Source organism: Stegodyphus dumicola, chromosome 10 (assembly GCF_044657685.1).
Source record: "Stegodyphus dumicola isolate Sdum_Otavi_A_Nest chromosome 10, ASM4465768v1".
NCBI lineage: Eukaryota > Metazoa > Arthropoda > Arachnida > Araneae > Eresidae > Stegodyphus > Stegodyphus dumicola.
In genome coordinates this window covers 96,658,822-96,678,668 of record NC_140777.1, presented here as the reverse complement: position 1 = coordinate 96,678,668, position 19,847 = coordinate 96,658,822, and the positions used below count along the sequence as shown (strand labels likewise).

Sequence of the window (19,847 nt, the reverse complement as noted above, 5' to 3'; positions counted from 1 at the left end):
GTATATATATATATTATATAAATCTCACGGATGTTATAATATTAAATAGATACACTTATTATTTTTTGTCATTCAAACACATTAAAAAAATATAATCCGAAAACAAACGTGAGCTACTGTGTATGTTTTCTTTCAGTATACTTGTCTACCTTTCCTACCTTTTACTCTTTTCATTTTAGAAATTAAGCTTAGGTTGTGAGATGAATTTGAAAGATGGACTAGATTGCATTGTTTTAATGACAGCAAATGTAGCGAAGTGAACTAGGAAAAGAATTTTGCGTGTATCATCAGCAGAAAATGTAGAATGATCGATAAGAAGGAAAATATGGCAACCTTTCTCTCTTAAAGCGGTCACGAGTCGAGAGTTCGCGTGCGGAAAGCGGCACAAAGGAGCAGGTTGGGTAAAGCTGCTTTTTAAGTATCACTTCATATTATTATGCAGTGTAAAAATTTAAATGAGATTAAAAGGTTCTTTGATCATATCTGTCATCAGCTGTTAAAAATATATATAGAATTCTTAGAGAAGTGAACATGGCAAGCAAATATTTTGACGCAAATTATTTCGAACGGTAAACGGTAAAGTCGTTTATGCTGTGTAAAGATGGTTGTTGATATTTCGCGCCATGCGATCGAATTTAAATTCTAGTAACCAGTTATGGAACTTATGCAAATGAGCAGTGAGCCCCGATCTGATTTTGCTCCCAGTAATTCCCCTGCACCATGGTTTAAAAAAAGGATTACAGTTATTCTTATTGGAGCTGCAGTAAGTAAATGTTTTATATATAATAGTATTCATGACTTTGATGCAGTAAGTTTGTAGCGTAATATAGGGTGACTCATATTTGTTTTCAATCAATTGTGTGTTTGATATTTGCGTAGATAGTACAATAAATATTTAAACACAGCCTTCATATTTTTTTTTTTCCCTAATCCGTTGTTTTTTTAATTTTAAACCTTTCTTATTGCAAAATATATTATGAAAATATTCCATGTAATAAAATAATTTATTAAAAAGTGTTAAACAGGAACTCTCATTATAATTCAGGCGCTCGAAAGTTTTGTTGAGATGTTACGGAAGACGATGTTTATTGTTATAATATTTCGTTCGTGGATTAACATGAAATAATGATGATTATAAATTTCATTGAATGAAGTAAAATAGAAATTTTCCTCTCGAGTTTATTATGTCTAATAAAATTGTATTTAACAAACTCAAGATTAAATGTCATAGATTAGATTGCATAGTTAAAATAATAGTAATGAAATTAGAATAAGAGAATAAACAAAAAAAAAAAAAAAAAGAAAAGAAACACAGTTAAAAACTGCTGTAGAATAGAGTGTATGTCTTTCAAGAAATATACATCAAATTATGTTATCCATTTTTTCACTTATTCTTTATAATTATTTTTTTTTAATTTGGTATGCTCAAGGATATAATACTTTACGCATTTATTATAATTAAATGTGTTACAGACGCCAATTTTTCTGAGTATGAGACATTTCTGTAAACGGTAGCAGGAGTGTCGGTATGCTTATCGCATTTTAGTCGCCAAAGGCCAAAATAAGCCAACTGTTTAGTTTAGTCGTGTGACCTACTTCCTGAAGTTGGGGATTTTTCCTCCGGGATAGCTCTTTCTGAAGAAACATTTAATGTTTTTTCCCCCTTTATCAGTTGTTAAAATTTTGACGCAAAAGCGCACTCTTCTGTTTTTATTCGATTTTTAATTTAACATGACTTGAGTGAATTTATTTCTGGAAAAAAAAAAAAAAAAAAAAATTTATACAATAAATGTAAATTAAATAAAATGAATGTATATTTTTATATGCTACAAAATCGAGATTGTACGTTCTAGTCATCCGCACTTTGATTCCCGCATACGGTAGAGATGCGTGTTTTCAGCGTAATTTAGAGCAGCGATTTAAAAAACTTTTTTTTGATCGCGTACCCCTAAAAGGAAAATAATAGCAATTACACTCATGTAGTGTATATGTGACACATACATGTGACATTAATACATTCATGTGACATTAGTACACTCGCAAGTGATCACGAGCCTACATCTTTGGAGAAGACCACTGCTTTTAGAGCATTTTAGAGTAGAGTTTCTTAAACTGTGGTAGCTGGGCATCGCCAAAAATTTTAACAGTTTTTATGTTTCTTTAACTTATTATAATAATCTTTCAATTACCAAATATTTTTACACAATGTATCTGAAAATAGATAAAGATAAGACAATACAGACATAGAAAAAACGAAAACGTTTCGAAGCATTCTTTTTAATAATATAAACGTTCATTTTCCTTGCTTTGCACGTGACGCTGTCATTTCGTCTGTTACTTATTTAAAAATTTCACGTTGTTCTATGTCTTAAAATTAGAAATTAAAGTTAATGACCGAAAACTGTAATAGTATATATATTACAGTACAAGTAAAAAAATTGACAATTTCACTCACGCGTGTGTCGGATTTGCGCAATGCTTATGGGGTCCCACAAAATTTTCGTAAATATTATGGGGTCCTGAGGTCGCGAAAAAAATCTCAGTAATAAAAAGGGGTCGTGACTGGAAAAAGTTTAAGAAGCCTTCCTTTAGAGTATAAATGCGATAAAGCCAATCCACGCATGCGCATACCAACACGCGTGTTTGAGTATACGTGCATCTGCGCGTGTTTTTACTTTCATTTTGCTAAATGGTATCCAACAGCTGTAAAAATGTAAATATTGGCCATATATAGATTGTTGTTCTTTCTCTCAAAATTTCTCGTTTCTTATGAAATGCTTTCTTTTATTAATTATTTATAAACAGAACGAACGGTACCTATAAGCCGTAAAGATAGCCAAGCAAAAGTTGTCGCCAATGGGTTGGGGATTTTCGGAAACGAAGGGTGCGAATAATCAAAAAATACTATTTACAACAGGGTCTCAGGGAGTCGAGAAACGTATTTTACTGGAAGCTTTCGCTTTTGAGATAGAATACCTGCTGTATCTAGGTACCTTAACTATTTTCAAAGAATTTATTGCACATTTTATCTTAAAATGCAATTACTAATCCTCGTAGGAAGAAATGATTCTTTTTGAAAAAGATCCGCGAAATAAAATTTTATATACGTGTTATAAAATCTCATCATGCCAATTAAGGACAAATATCTCACTCCACCTAATAAAAAGTTAAATGTTTTAATCTGATTTGTTTGGAGACAATCTGTTACTTGCATGAAGTTTTATATCTGAAAATCAGTGTTCGTACTATTTCTTAAGAGTCCTTAAAAGTCCTTATGTGTTTTGCAATCGATTTTTGGTCCTTAAAAGCCCTTAATTTTGGCCAAAAGCTGCAGAAGGTCCTTACTTTTAATCTTCTGAAATTTCTGTCTGTTTTTACGAGTGCCATTTGGGATATGCATTTTTGAGTATGCGCAATTAGCATTTTGGAGGAATATATTTGGCGATTCACTGATTAACTGATGTGTTTTATAGATTATCGTTTGAATTTGTTCCTGTTTCTAATGTAAACGGAGCGCTACTCCAGTTTCTGGACAAGAAGTTAAACATAAGGATTTCGAAATTCTCTCTTCTTTTAAACAATCTTTCTCTTTTAGGGATGCGAATTCTTTTATTAAACGGCTCTAAATTTGACGACTTAATCAACATGTTGGCAATTTTAAGATCAAATTCTGTACAAAACCTTTTAATTCGGAGATTTGGGAATTTTTCGACGATTTTTTAAAACATTATAACATTCATAAATTTCATTAAAATAATGTTAATAGATTAAAATTATTTTAGAAATAACATAAATATTTTTATTTTCATTTTTCCTTGTGATATCGTAAAGTGACATTACTTTCCATTTTGGCGACTTTTATTACAGTCTGAAAAATACACAGACTAATAAATTATATTAAGTTCAGTTTATGAAACAATTCTTAGCAAAAGCAAAATAGCTATGAAACTATTTTTTAATGACTTTTTTTATAATTTCATGGTTAGAGTTTTTCCCATGTAATTGTCTCAGAATATTCAGAATTCTTAGAACGTCCAAAAGTTTTCTCTATAAAATTCATTTTGCACTTTTTTTCTCTGATTTTGTTTTAATATTTCTGGCGTTTTGCTGTTACAGAATTAGTAGGGGATAATATTTCTTTCAAATTTCAGAGACTGCATTTTCGAAAGTTTAGAAGAGTTTGAAGGTAAGATTTATACACCTACTATTCTAGAAGATCCCAGAAAAAGTGTGACAAAATTAAAAATGTCTTTATAGTACTAATGGTACTAAACGCGTAATGGATGCATTTTATAATAAATTTTTGACGAATTTTTCCTTTTTGGAGAATTTTTGGGAAAACTATGAAAACATAATATTTGAATGCTTTACTTCTGATCCTAGAAGTCCCTTGCTTAACATGTTTCTATTTATTTCTCTTGTTGTCACTAAATACAAGTATGGGAAACATTAAAAAAAAAATCTGATGTGTACACCACATGACTTCCTTGTACGGAATATTAAATTATACGCATTTGTTTCTCACATTTCTTTTAAACTTATTGGATTTAATTAAATCTACTTCGCCGACAGCGCATAAACCACAATAGAATAAAGGCATTCTTTAAAATTCACTCTATTTGTTTAACATAGCTACACTGGCACTAGGTTCACTTCTGTATTTATGTGATCAATTGCATGTTTGAATCTCTTCTCTAGTGATCAGCATTACGTGCTTAATTATGTTTTGTATAAATTATGTGCATGTTCTAAGGTGATAAAACTAACTATGGAATTAATGTAGGTAAGTTTCTCTTTGTAATTATGTATCAGCATTATGTATTCAAGTGTTTGGAATCAGATATCAGTTTTACTGAGTATGGTGCTGTACTTTTCTGTTTATGTTCACTTTAAAGTACTCAAGTCTGTATTTATTCCTTCTCTGCATGTACTATGAAGGTCAGTTCGTACTTGGCTAGGATTTAGACTACATAGCAGTACTTAATGATCAGTTTTATGTATTATGCTTATCAGTTTTATTTTTAGTTTTCATGTATTATGTATGCATTTTTAAGTGTTATGTATGCAGGCATTAGGGATCAGCTTTCTGTATTTCTGTACTCAGTATCATGTTAGTTTTTCACTTTAATATTCAGTTTTGTACTTATGTATGTATTATCCTGTCTGCAAGTACTACGAAAGAAAATGTAGGTGAATGGTTCAATTTGTAAAACAACTACAGTTTAAGTACGTGCAAAGAACTAAATTATGCAGGAATTTGTTATCTTAGTGATAACAGGTACCCATTCTTTTAAATGTTCTTACATAAGAGTCAGGCACATGGAAAGTAAACTGCGTTAAATTATGTTTGGGCGCTAGGATTTTTTTAAATCATGTTTTAATCTCTCTCTTTATTTTTTTTTATTTATTTATTATTTTTTTAAAGTTTACTATGTGCAATAATTTAATAGGTTACAACTTTCCTCCATGCAGGACCAACGATTTCACAGAAGCCCCATAAAGATATGACAGTTGTGTCAGTATAAGCACCCGCATGTAGACATTTAGCAAGTCCATAAAATCCACGACAGTTAATTTTTCAGGCAGAGTCCTCCTATCTTTACTTTATCTAACACAAGTTTCTGTCTATTCTAACAGCGATTCTTAACAGTCTTTTGATTGCTTCTTTGCTTAATTTTAAGTAGTTCCTAACAGGATACTCTTTCCCCGTACAACAACATCCAAGCTTATATGTAGACTTTATGAGGCTCTTAGCCGTCTATTCGGCTGCGTTCCCGGAGCAGGATGGAGCAGAGAGTAGATGGTTTCTGCCAGGAAGATAAACACACTGTGAGGCTAAGGCCAGGTCAGTGGTCTTCCTTGGTGGCGCTCACTCACTCATTTAACAGTATTATATTTCATTCATATTATAACTCAGAATGCACAAAATGTATATCATTTAAAGAATTATCTAATCGTTGCCACATGTTCGTTTCAAATACTATAATAAAGCTAGAACGATGTAAAAAAGAAATTAAGCGAACAAAATAAAAAAGAAACAGTTTTTCACAGACGATTGAGTATTTCTCATTCAATTAATTCAGTTTTCACTTCGCGACAAGACAAAAATACATAAAAGCTCAAAATATCTGTATTAAAAATTACTAATTATTAAAAATTAAATTACTAATTATTAAAAATTAAGTAAATCTTAAACACTTATTTCCTCGAAAAAATTCCAGAAAGGATTTAGCATGATTTAATTCGCAATAATAAATGAAGGTGTTATTTTTGTTGTTGCAAAGCTTAGTCTCTCCAGATTGGCAACAAATCTACAATTTTGCTGTTTCAAATGTAAACAAATATGTCCGCCATGTTATTTAAAACTAAACAGCTTTTAAACTGTTGATAATTCTAAAAATATTGCACACAGATTTATTAAAGGCATAAAAACCTTAACCGGAAGATAAAAACAACATAATTCAATCATTTTTAAAGCAAAAAATGTACAATTTAGAAACATATAAGAGTAAAGAAACTGAGATCACTGAGCCGGGTAACAGAGTAGATATATATATAAATATTTTTATATACGTTTGGTGCGGCCTATTGCAACCAAAATACGAGGTGCACATCTACATGTTATAGCAGTCCTATATACAAAATTTCAACGTTCTCAGACTACTCATTTTTGAGTTATGCGAGATATGTACGTACGTACATACGTTCGTACAGACGCCACGAAAAATTCTTTTCAGAATTAATTTTAAAGCAGTTTTATAATTTTTTTGGAGGAAAAGAGTATTTTATTCTGTCCTTACGTACAGATATCACGCAAAAACATCGTTAAATTGCATTCGATAGCGGTCAAAATGGATATTTTCGTTGAAATATGCTGCCTGAACCTTTTCGCGATTACAATACTTCCTTTTTACTTCGTACAAGGAAGTAAAAATGCTTCTTATCTTATCACATGAGCAGGCATCTATAGAAAGGAATTTTTCTGTTAATAAAGAAATTGAAAACTGACAATTTAAAAGATTCATCTTATTTTTCTCAATGCATCATACACAGGGCTTGATATAATCTCTGCGGTTCCTAAATTCTGCTGCTTTGTGCCTCCCTAAATTCTAAAAATGTTACCATTTCTTGATTTTGTTGCTCTGTGCGTCATTAAATTTTAAAAATTCTGCCACACAGGCTCTGTAACCAGCCCGGATCGTATATCATTTCATATTTATTCTCAATCTTTATGTTGCTTAAGAAATAAAATTAGCAGCTTCTTCTATACGTTCTAAATACATGTAGTTTTTTAGAATAACGGAAGCCTTTCATTAAATCCAAAAATTTTAAAATGAAGAAGAAATATAGTGAGGAATGAAACTGACTACATAAAGAGAGAGAAAATTATTCTTCAAAGATATGTACAGATATTATTATGTAAATTAACTAGTTATGTATAATTTCGGTCTTTGCTATAACTTCTCCTTTCCATTTCCTCACCAGAATGCAAATTGATGAGATAGTATTTAAACTGAGGTTTTTGGATTGTAAGACAGAACGTGTTTCTGGCCTCCGCTTGCACGCTGCATTAATTTCTGTCAGCTCTGATAATTTATAATTAATCGGCTTTGCGTTATCGCTGCCAAAATTTGAATTTATTACTACGATAGAGTTACTGAGCCAGCTTATAAATTGAGTAGTCTTTGAATCACACTTTTAATTTGGATTTGACTTTACCAGTTAAGGTACATCACCACGAGCTGTAGTTGATTTTGTTAGCATAAGAATGGGCCTTATGTTCTAAGTTATGTTTAAATAACAAGGTTTATTTTAAACCTTTATCGTACTTTGTAGTTAATTTCAGATATGGAGATAATTTGCTTCACGTCTGTCAGGTGTTTTGGACTACTAAGCGTTTACCAGATCAAGATTAAACCTTATAGGTTTATTGTCGACACATTGGCAAGTTAGGAGATGAAGCAGAAACTGGTAGAAACGTTGGTCTACGCATTGAAACAAATTTCTTATTGCTAGAAAAGATGCTTAAAGAGAAGGAAATTGGTATGTATTAGTCAAAAAAGACGCATAAATATTATGTAGTTTGTTGCGTAGCTTTTAATGTATAATTATCCTAATACTGTTTAAGAATCAATTAGGTGTGTTTTAAATTGTGAAATGTTATTAGTTTGTGCGAATAATGCTTTTTTTTTAACAAATATTAAAAAAAATAAAGTTTAATTGTGACCATGTAAATCTAGAATGACTAAGGGTATCTAGCTACGTAATTTAATTATTTGTAACTAATTGCTCAGCTTAAAAGTTACCTCTGCATGTTAAAGCGAGTTATTGCCTTTCATTACTGTCGTCAGAAGATGCAATACAAAAATGTAAAAATTAACGTAAAACTTATTCCTTACAACTAGTGAGACTTACAATAATTCAAAACAACTTATCAACTGTGATGCTTTAGTGACTTATTGGTACCTTAAAGTATATTAACTATGTTACAACTCTAAGAACTCTGTACAAAAGCTACGACACTAATTGTGTCAGACAGGAAAAGCCTAACTGACCGTCAAAACTTACCAACCATGCCAACATCAGGCGTTGAGGTCTGTTCTGATCAGCAGGTCTCTCTCTAAGCATGCAGCAGCGGTGGCAACAGACAGTCTTCTATTATAGAATGCTGATTATAATTTTTCTTCTTATTTTAATCGATGCCGTTTGACATAAAATCTGCCTGCTAACCTCTAGACTGAATAAGTACATGACTAAATGAAACATAAAGAAACAAATCAACATAAAGCTAACGGTTTTTAAAATTTAAATAAAATGTCACTTAGCTTCTTTGAAATATTTTCAACTATTATAAGTGTAAAATATTTAAGTTGTTTGATAAATTTTACAAAATTGATGTTATTGTTAAATTTGTTTTATAATTAATTTATTAAATTATGCTTAATGTAATGCATCTTAATTACGGATCTGTTTTATTCTTAGGATGGTGTTACAAAAGTGAAGTTCAGGCGTAGATGATATCTTTAATTAAATTATTTAGTTCCATTTGCTGATAGTACCTTAATTTTATTCATTAATGGTCCTTAAAAGTACTTAATTTCCATGTGCAAAAATGTGTACGAACTCTGGAAAAAAGTTCTTTTTATTCATATAATTAGAATTTTTACCACGCGAAAGTGTTTTTAACCCAGTCATAGTTCTTCAAGTAAAATCATTATTTGCGACCGTGACATAACTTAATTGTAAATTTGATTAAAAATTTCCGTTATAAAACTGAACTATTTGCATTTAAAAGAGTGTTTATTGAATATAACTCTCTCTTTTCATTTCGAAGAAACATATTTCTTTTTTCTTTACTTATGAATCAGCGATATCTACGTATTTTTACGATTTATAAATTGAAATCCTCAGAACTTAATAAAGCCACAAAACTGGTCACTAAAATGTCTGGTTAATCTTCGGATTATGGTAACTTAGCAATTTTTTGGCGAAAATTTGGCGACCAACCGTACTACAGCAACCTGCTATTTTTTTTTTTTTTTTACGCCATTTTGTTTTTACGAAGAAAAGGCATGTTTTTAAGACACAATAACACGCCGAATAAATAATTCAGAAGTCAAACAACAAAAATCAGCGTTAATTTACAAAATTTTCACAGGACTAGTTTCGATGGTTTTACCGAACCATCATCTTCAGCTGCAAAACCGAAAATGAACAAGATAGGAAATAATGTTTAGATAAGATAAGAAAGCCTGGACAAGAATAAGCAAGTGGCGCCATCTGTTGGCGAAACCAGAACTAAAACATAATTTCTCTAAAAGCCGAAGGCAAATTTGGATTGGAATTAGGATCGTTAACTAGAACAGAAAGATTTTTATGAATGTGAAATGCCTCTAGAAAATCCAGTTCTCCAATGGAAGATGTTTTTTGAATAATTTTGGCAGCAGAAAAATTGAAAGTGTGATTTTCGGACCAACAATGTTGAGCAACAGAAGACTTCTGTGTTTCCTTTTTTCTAACATATGCCTCATGTTCTTTGACGCGAAATTTTAAGGCTCTCTTAGTTTGGCCAATGTAAATTAAACCGCACTGGCAAGGAATCCTATAAATACCCCAGGAATTCATATCCGGAATGGGGTCCTTGAGTATAGAAGTTGGAATTTTATTGATGGGACAGTAAACAACCCGAAAGTTAAATTTCTGCAAAATATGTGCAACTTTATAGCTAATTGATGGAAAGAAGGGAATGACAACAGAATTTTTATAATCTCCTAAAATAAGAGTGTGGCTTTTAGTGTGTTGAGATGAGAATTTTTTAACTGCTTGATTAATAATGTTGGGTGAAAAGCCCCTGTCAATAGCTATTGCTTTTAAATAATTTAGTTCTTCATCAAGGGCTAGTTTGGAGGAGCAAACTTGAAGAGCACGGAAAACATAGGAATAAAATGAAGCTAACTTTTGTTTAGTCGGATGACATGATTTAAAGTGTGGTGGAAGGCAAACCGATGAAGGTTTACGGTAAACTGTAGTACTGAAGTTGGATGTGTTACGTGTGACCAGAATGTCGAGAAACGGAAGAGAATTGCAAGTCTCAAGTTCAAAAGTGAACTGAATAGCAGGATCAATAGAATTCATTGTTGAAAGAACTCTATTTAAATCATCTTTATTACCTTCAAACAGGGTAAAAGTATCGTCTACGTAGCGGAACCATGCCGGGAATTTAAAGTTTCAAACAATTTTGATTCATAATAATGCATGTAGATATCAGCCAGGATGGGACTGAAGGGGCTTCCCATGGCTAATCCCTCAGTTTGCTTGTAATATTTATTTTGGAAAACAAAATGTGTTTGTTTCAAACAGAGTTGAGTGAGAGAAATTAGCTCATCAATTTCGATGCAAGAGAAATGAAATTCGCGAAGTCTGGTTTCTAGACATCTTAATGCACCCTCCACTGGGACATTGGTGAATAATGATTTTACATCAAAAGAAACCATGTGTAAATTACGAGGAGAAATGTTTTTAACCTTTTTTACAAACTCTATTGAATTTTTTATGGTGTAAATGTTATTGTCTAATAGAGTGGAAAATCTAGAAACCAAATATTTAGCTAAAGGATACGAGGCAGTACCTAAATTTGATACAATAGGGCGGAAAGGAATACCACTTTTATGAATTTTGGGAAGAGCATATAATCTGGCAAATTTCATAAAAGTGGTATTCCTTTCCGCCCTATTGTATCAAATTTAGGTACTGCCTCGTATCCATTAGCTAAATATTTAGTTTCTAGACTTTCCACTCTATTAGACAATAACATTTACACCATAAAAAATTCAATAGAGTTTGTAAAAAAGGTTAAAAACATTTCTCCTCGTAATTTACACATGGTTTCTTTTGATGTAAAATCATTATTCACCAATGTCCCAGTGGAGGGTGCATTAAGATGTCTAGAAACCAGACTTCGCGAATTTCATTTCTCTTGCATCGAAATTGATGAGCTAATTTCTCTCACTCAACTCTGTTTGAAACAAACACATTTTGTTTTCCAAAATAAATATTACAAGCAAACTGAGGGATTAGTCATGGGAAGCCCGCTCAGTCCCATCCTGGCTGATATCTACATGCATTATTATGAATCAAAATTGTTTGAAACTTTAAACTTCCCGGCATGGTTCCGCTACGTAGACGATACTTTTACCCTGTTTGAAGGTAATAAAGATGATTTAAATAGAGTTCTTTCAACAATGAATTCTATTGATCCTGCTATTCAGTTCACTTTTGAACTTGAGACTTGCAATTCTCTTCCGTTTCTCGACATTCTGGTCACACGTAACACATCCAACTTCAGTACTACAGTTTACCGTAAACCTTCATCGGTTTGCCTTCCACCACACTTTAAATCATGTCATCCGACTAAACAAAAGTTAGCTTCATTTTATTCCTATGTTTTCCGTGCTCTTCAAGTTTGCTCCTTCAAACTAGTCCTTGATGAAGAACTAAATTATTTAAAAGCAATAGCTATTGACAGGGGCTTTTCACCCAACATTATTAATCAAGCAGTTAAAAAATTCTCATCTCAACACACTAAAAGCCACACTCTTATTTTAGGAGATTATAAAAATTCTGTTGTCATTCCCTTCTTTCCATCAATTAGCTATAAAGTTGCACATATTTTGCAGAAATTTAACTTTCGGGTTGTTTACTGTCCCATCAATAAAATTCCAACTTCTATACTCAAGGACCCCATTCCGGATATGAATTCCTGGGGTATTTATAGGATTCCTTGCCAGTGCGGTTTAATTTACATTGGCCAAACTAAGAGAGCCTTAAAATTTCGCGTCAAAGAACATGAGGCATATGTTAGAAAAAAGGAAACACAGAAGTCTTCTGTTGCTCAACATTGTTGGTCCGAAAATCACACTTTCAATTTTTCTGCTGCCAAAATTATTCAAAAAACATCTTCCATTGGAGAACTGGATTTTCTAGAGGCATTTCACATTCATAAAAATCTTTCTGTTCTAGTTAACGATCCTAATTCCAATCCAAATTTGCCTTCGGCTTTTAGAGAAATTATGTTTTAGTTCTGGTTTCGCCAACAGATGGCGCCACTTGCTTATTCTTGTCCAGGCTTTCTTATCTTATCTAAACATTATTTCCTATCTTGTTCATTTTCGGTTTTGCAGCTGAAGATGATGGTTCGGTAAAACCATCGAAACTAGTCAGTCCTGTGAAAATTTTGTAGGTATAACGCTGATTTTTGTTGTTTGACTTCTGAATTAGGCATGTTTTTGTTTTACTCAATATTTTTTCCAACAATCTGGTAGCCGAATTACGCTTATGCTGGAACTTTTATGGAACAAAAGTACTTAATCATGACGAAGATTAGGTGCGAAATTGGGAGAAAGTGCAGAATCGCCCACTGCTTGCCGCGTTTTTAAGAATTGCACATGCACGGTATCCATGTACACGTCGACCTATTTTCACTTAAAAAAACATCCCAGAATTGCACAAGAATGGCACTGCGCACACTCTTGGCTTTATCCATGTACACTGCTTAAGTCCTAGCTAGTAACCTTTATCGCCTTACCAAAATGTCGCCAAACTGCCTGTTACCATATACCAAAGATTAGCCAAATGTATATTGTATATAGTGTACTTTTTGTTTGCTTGGAACGTATCCAGAGAGCAAAAGCAGATTTTGTCTTCATTTTTTTTACATTTGTTATTAACACTAAAAGTGCTATTACTCTCGATCCTCATTTTTTTAGCCGTATCACTTTCAAATAAAAAGATTTTGCCACTAAATGTTTTATCGCCATAGATTCTTTTCAAAGAAATAATGCACCGAATATGAAAAAATCAATGGCAGCACAAAAAGATGTTGTCACCAAACGTTATCGCCTTTAATTATTTTTAAAGAAATAACAAAACAAATGCGATAAATTGATGGCAACCCTTAACACTCTATTGGGAATTCTAGTTAGTTGTTTTTAAATATTTTGTAATTTTGGTGTTGAATTTGATGTGGTGTTAAGTGATGCTTGACATTAAAAAGACAAAAGGTTTGTAATAAAAAGACAAAAAAAAAATTTAAAGTCATCTTACTTAAAAAAGTGAATATTGATATTAAATTGAAAAAACTTAACGGCCACATTTAACACTGTATCGAGAATTTTAAACGTGTGCTATTTTTAAAATTTTAGCGATTTTGCTGTTGAATTAAGTAGGGTAAGTGCAAAAAAGGATGATGCTTGTTAATAAAGTTAAAAAGGCAAGTTGTGTAGGTGATCTTGCTGAGGAAATTGTATGATATGATAAACTGACAAAAGACTGAAAAAAAAAAAAAAAAAAAAAAAAAAAAAAAAAAAAATGTATGCCAACACTTTACACTGTATCGGGAATTCTAAGCATTTGTTGCAATGCTGCTTTTAAAAATTTTGTAATTTTTCTGTTGAGTTTTACGAATTGTAAGTGCAGAGAAAGCAAAGTTTTATTAAAGTTTATTATTACTTTATTATTAAAGTTAAACATACAAAAAGTTGTATTAGTCCTGGAGCAGACTGATAAACTGCGAGATCAGTGACAGCATAGAAAATCTTAACAAAAACACTTTAGTGCGACATCGCCAATTTATTGCTCATTTATTAAAGCGTTTTTCGTTTTTCTTAAAATGCTGTGTATAATTTCTTAAGTAACCGTTTCGTACATAATGATAGAAGGAAATGGATCCACTTCCGTAATGCACATGCCATGCTTTTTGGTGCCTTGAGAGAGGAAGTCAACACATGCCGATACCCTACGATAGCACAATCTGAGGAGTATGTGTGTCGTAAACAAGAATAGTATGTATACACACACACACACACATTATTACAACAAGTACTGCAGAAATGCATTGTAGGTGCGTGATGGAAAAATACCGTAAAATGCTTATACTTAATTTATACGAAAGGCAGTCAGACACAAAACTTTTTTTCCTCTTGAAATTAGTTACATGCGGAACTGTTTTATTATATCATTAATAAACTTTCTTGAATTTCATTTAAACTTATTTCCTTGAATTTCATTAGAAATACATTTCTCATTAAATTAATTCAGTTCTGACTTCGCGGCAAGGCAAAAATATATAAAAACTCTTCTTCATTAAAAATTGTATCTTCATTAAAAATTGTAAAATACAGAAAAACTTAAAACATCAAATACAATTAAAAACAGTTTTAAAAAAAATTTGCAAAAAAAACAAATAAAAACAAGCGAGCGGGCAGAGAAACAGATTCTTTGGTGCACACAATTCAGTTTTCTTTCAGTTTTCTTTCAGTTTTGAATTTTGAAGAAAGATCTCGGGAAAAAGACACCTATCCATATGGATTAAACTGTTCAATCAATAATAAATCAGGCTTTCATTCTGCAGTTTACAAACAGTTCAATTTTTTCAGGAAGAAAACACAAATAGGTACCAGAGGAAAAAGCAATAAAGTAAAAACTTCTATAAATACTACTTTACTACAGTCCAAATTAATACAAACCGAATTCCAGGATTTACTTGATATGCCTATTTTTAAGAAACATATTCTTAACTATCTTCATCCACTCTCTCACAAATATCTACTTCATACAAAATTTCGTCAAAAACACATTTACAGGAAAGAGCCTCATCAAAGATTTAGTACTCGATTTTGTCAAATTTAAATTTAACTGTATTTCGTCTAAATATAAAAGAACTTTCTGTGCTCTCAACTTCTTCATAGGAGCTTTGACGATCTCAACTAAAGTATCAAGCTGAACAAAAATTTCCTAAAATCTAAAATAATTGTCTGCTTCAAGTACAACATAAAACTGAGTAGTTATTTTACCAATAACCACGAAGAAGATTTTTCTGCAACTTGATATTGATTTCTACCATATGTTGATACTGTAACAGCTTTAAATAATACTAAAATCTTGTAGTTTAAATAATTTAAATAGATGAACATTAAGGTATTTGTGAATGGCAATATTTGAAACCAGACTCGAGTGCCACGTGCGACTCTCGCACGAAGAATGTAAAATTATTTTTAAATGTTAGGATATGTTTTCTCTTCTTGTTTCGTATGTCGCCATTTGAGTGCTAAATAAAGTTTTTTCTGTGTTCCATCATTGGAGTTGCTTCATATTGCCAAAAAAGTATTACAATACCATATGTTTAAGATTCCCGCCAACGCAAATATTATCTGTTCGCTTTGGCGTGTTTAATCATATTTTGTCAAACGATTTTTGGCATTTGAAAGAAAGAGACTTGCTTTGGAACACTCTGTAGTGAAATCTGTAAAACAATATGATTAAGTACAAGGTGTCTGAAATGGAACTCTCACGCTACCAGATAAGAACCATCATTTACTTCCAGTTCTATTGCAAAAAGTCAGCTACAGAATGTCACCAAATCATGTGTATACCTTTAGATACTAATGCTTTGTCATATGAAGTTCAAAAGTTCCGAAAGTAAAAAAACAAGGCCTGTGACATTCAAGAAGCAGAGCGCTCTCGCCGACCTACTGATGACGATGAGGCCTGCCTGCTAGAACTTGTGGAAGAAGATCAGTATGCAATCACTCGGGAGCTTGCTAAGGACTTAGACGTTAGTGCCATGTCCATTAGTCGCGCTATGCATTGCATAAACTTAACGTTCAAGTTCAATCGCTGGGTGCCGCATGAGTTGACTCAAGCATATAAGGACAGACGTGTTCGGGCCTGCACTAATTTGCTCGAATATCAATGCTAGGATAAAATTCTGGACCGGATTGTCACGTATGATGAAACGTGAATTTATCTTAAGTGACAATTCGGTCCTTTTGACACAGGCCGAAAAGAGAGTTAGTCTGCTCCCGGCGAGCCCGTCGGTAGCGTCGCAAAACGCAATAGACTAACAAAAAGATCATGCTTTGTATCTGGTGGGATTGCCGTAGTATTATCCACAGAGAGTATCTGAAAGAAGGTAAAACCCTCGACAGTAAGGGTGTACAGCGAGACGCTAGTTCATGTTAACACTGCTATCAAGGAAAAACGTCGAACTGAGTTCCGACGCAAAAAGCTAATATTTCGTCAAGATAATGCAAGACCACATGTGTCTGCATTCATCGGCTGGACTCTGTATGGACTCGAATGGGATCTTTTGCCACACCCAGTATATAGCCCTGACATCGCTCCTTGGAACTTCTACCTTTTTCACATCTGCAGTTGCATCTTGCTGGTGCTATATTACGATCTCCACAGGACGTCCGAAATGAGGTTTATCTGTTTTTGCACTCGCAGCCGCCAAGTTTCTGGGCCGAAGGCTTTGAAAAACTACCAAAACATTGACAGAAAATCATAGATTTGGGTGGTGATTGCTACGCGCATTGAAGGTACTGCTTTCATGTTTGTTAATCCAAAGGGGCTTTGTCCCTGAAGGACTATTGTTTTCGTTTTGTGAGTTTGCGTTGGTTCATTATAAATGTCCGTTTGACTTTGCAAACTGTTGCCACCAAATGTTAGAGTCCTGCATTATATTTGAAGAAATTAAATAATGAAAAATCTGCATAAATGTATGTATATTTCTCGCATTGTGATAAAACAATGGTACACAGAGCCATCGAATTTTGAATGAAGTAATCCTACTGCGAATATGGGCATGTGGAAGCCTAAGTTTGAAATTTGTTTTATTATCGATTTCATATTTTGTAAAACCACGAATTTTTTATTAACAAACTTAAGGATTTCAAAACGAGCAATGGCAACGTTGTACAGAAAAAACATTTTTTATCTCCAGCGCGCGAGACTTTGTATCAGAAATTCTAAAGATATGCTCAAATTAAAACTGTTTTGCGATATTGCTCTTGAATTAAATTTTATGATTTAATTGCGAAGAACGTGATATTTAATAAACAAAGGTAACAGACGAAATGTTGAAAAAACTCCATATTTTTTTTTCATAATTTTTTAAGAACGGTTTTGGGCGGAAAACGTTTACAACTCAGATATTTCTGCCGATATTGATAAGTTCATATTGTTCATATATCTACTAAATTTACTGGTTGTACGCCACTAAACCACTAAATCTGAAACCTACTAAATTTACCTTCTCAGCTTTTTAAGGAATGGGAGAATGAAGTAATAAATCAAACTGAAAACATTAAAGGATTTAAAGGCATTAAAAATTGGAAGAGTTTATACTTTAGAAATTTTCACAATTGAAAAAGTAATTTACTGTTACCAAAACTGATAAAGCAAGCAATGATTTCAGTATTTTATAGAAGAAATTCTACAGTTCTTCTATTGAAAAAGAACTGCACAATTCAACTACATATTGTATTTCCTAAAATAAAGAAAAGACATTTATTAATAAAATTTATACTTTTCATAAGAAATAGAAAATTTCTCTTTTTACTGCTAGCAATAGATTTGCCAATCTATACCAAAATTTCATAAAAATCCTGTCGAATTTAGATTTATAGCAAATACTGCTAGAAACTTGAAGAAGAATTTAAGTAATATATTCACAAACCTGCTTAAATCAATTTGTAATTTAGTTTTTGATAAAGCTAATGATGATAAAAACTGTTGTTGGATTATTCACAACAACTTGCAAATAATTGAGAAAGTTAAAAATCTAAAAGTTTGCAATATCAACTGCTATGAAAATCTGTACACATTTCTCCCAGTTAAAGAAATCTATGAAAGATTTATTGAGCTGCCAATTTTTGTTCTCTGAAAATTACTATTCTGGATTTGCATAAATGGAAAGAATATCTTTTCCTCACATTTCAGTAATTACATAAAACATTCAAAATTTCTTTACCTACGAACAAATGGTATTCATATAGGAAGTTCTTATTTAACTTATTTATGCAATCTGTGTTTGTTTTCTAAAGAATGTGAATTTCTTAAAAATATTTCTGGTAATTTCAGTAATTTTGAGCATACTTTCAGATATACTGATGGTATATCACTTTCAACAATACTAATCTTTTTTAAATTAGCAACATCTACCCCAACTGTCTAAAACTTGATAAAACCAATAAAAAGTTAGTTTGTAGATTATATAGTTATTGGCATTCATAATCTTAGAAAAATAAGACTATTTGATAAAAGAAGAGAATTTAATTTTTCTACAAAAAAACTCATATATTGGTACTCCAACATCTCTAAAAATGTAATAACAAATACACTTTTTAATCAAATTAACAGAATTAAAAAAGTTTTTGCACTGAAAGAGAACAACAACAACAAAAAAAAAAAAAAAAAAAATTATTCTCGCTCAAAACTTAAAGAAAATGAAATTCCAATTAACTTCATTAACTGTCTTTTAAAAAAGGTGAAATATTTTGCACTCTATAAAATTTTTAAAAAGTATGAATTTTTATCTGAAAACTCAAATGGAGAAGGATAAAGAAGAAAGAGTCTTTTATTTTGTCCATACGAACATCTGTCATGCAAAACATCGTTCAAATGGATTCGAGAGCGGTCAAAATGGATATTTTCGTTGAAATATGACACCCGAAATTTTTCGCGATTACAGTACTTCCTTTACTTTGTACCAAAAAGTTATAATGTACTTCCAATAATTTTTACAATGGTTCACATTTGTTTTCGGACATGTGCATCTTTTAGATTTATTAGCGAAAAATTAGTTCTAAGTTCTTAATTCACTTCAAATTTTTTTCATATATATGTGTTGTTATTTATCTATTATAAAACCGCTTGGGATCTTCTCCGTAATGTTTAAGATAAACAATTTTATATAGAAAAATTTATGTACCAGCTTGATACTTCCATCGAGGAAACATATTTTAGTTATCAGTTCATTTCGACATTAGTAAAATTCTTCAGCTTAGTTATTTCACTAAGCAAAAAGCGAAGTAGAAAGATTTTCTATCAAATCTTTTAATTGACAATAAATACTTCGAAACAAGAACATACGTTTAAGAAAGACCAACACGTTCAGTTCACTAGGCAACGTTGGAACGGAAGAGACACAAAAGACCTTACATTTAATGGGTCAGGTATCTTCAAAATGTCAAAATATTACGCATTTTAAAGCTAAGTATCTTCTTTACTAACTAAAAAGTGAATCATTTAAGTATAAAAAATCGTGACATTTTGTTATACATTGTATCGTGAAATTTTGTATATTTATTTTGAGATTATTATTACTGTGTTTACTCATCTACTTTATATTCTAAATATTAAAATATTTAAAACTAGCAGCTACGCGGCCAGCCTTTGTCTGGCTTTTAAATGTACCGGAAAATGCCTGAAGTGATCGGAAAGTGCCTTAACGTTAAATTTAAAAACTGCACAAAATTTTATTCTGCAGAACAGTCCCCCTGCCCCCC

General features: G+C 31.9%; 1 protein-coding gene across 4 annotated transcripts in view; it reads left to right on the top strand.

The window, feature by feature from the left end:
- The first annotated feature begins 379 nt into the window (after positions 1–379).
- The window catches only part of LOC118189209 (ectonucleotide pyrophosphatase/phosphodiesterase family member 3-like), a 167,252-nt gene continuing 147,784 nt past the window's right edge, over positions 380–19,847 (top strand). Inside the window, exon 1 of one of the 4 annotated variants that reach the window (XM_035359774.2) lies at positions 380–763. In XM_035359774.2, the coding sequence (XP_035215665.1) occupies positions 656–763 (108 nt within the window). In that variant the 5' untranslated portion in view covers positions 380–655. The remainder of the gene's footprint in view (positions 764–19,847) is intronic. The other 3 variants (XM_035359776.2, XM_035359781.2, XM_035359777.2) reach the window with 3 other exon arrangements.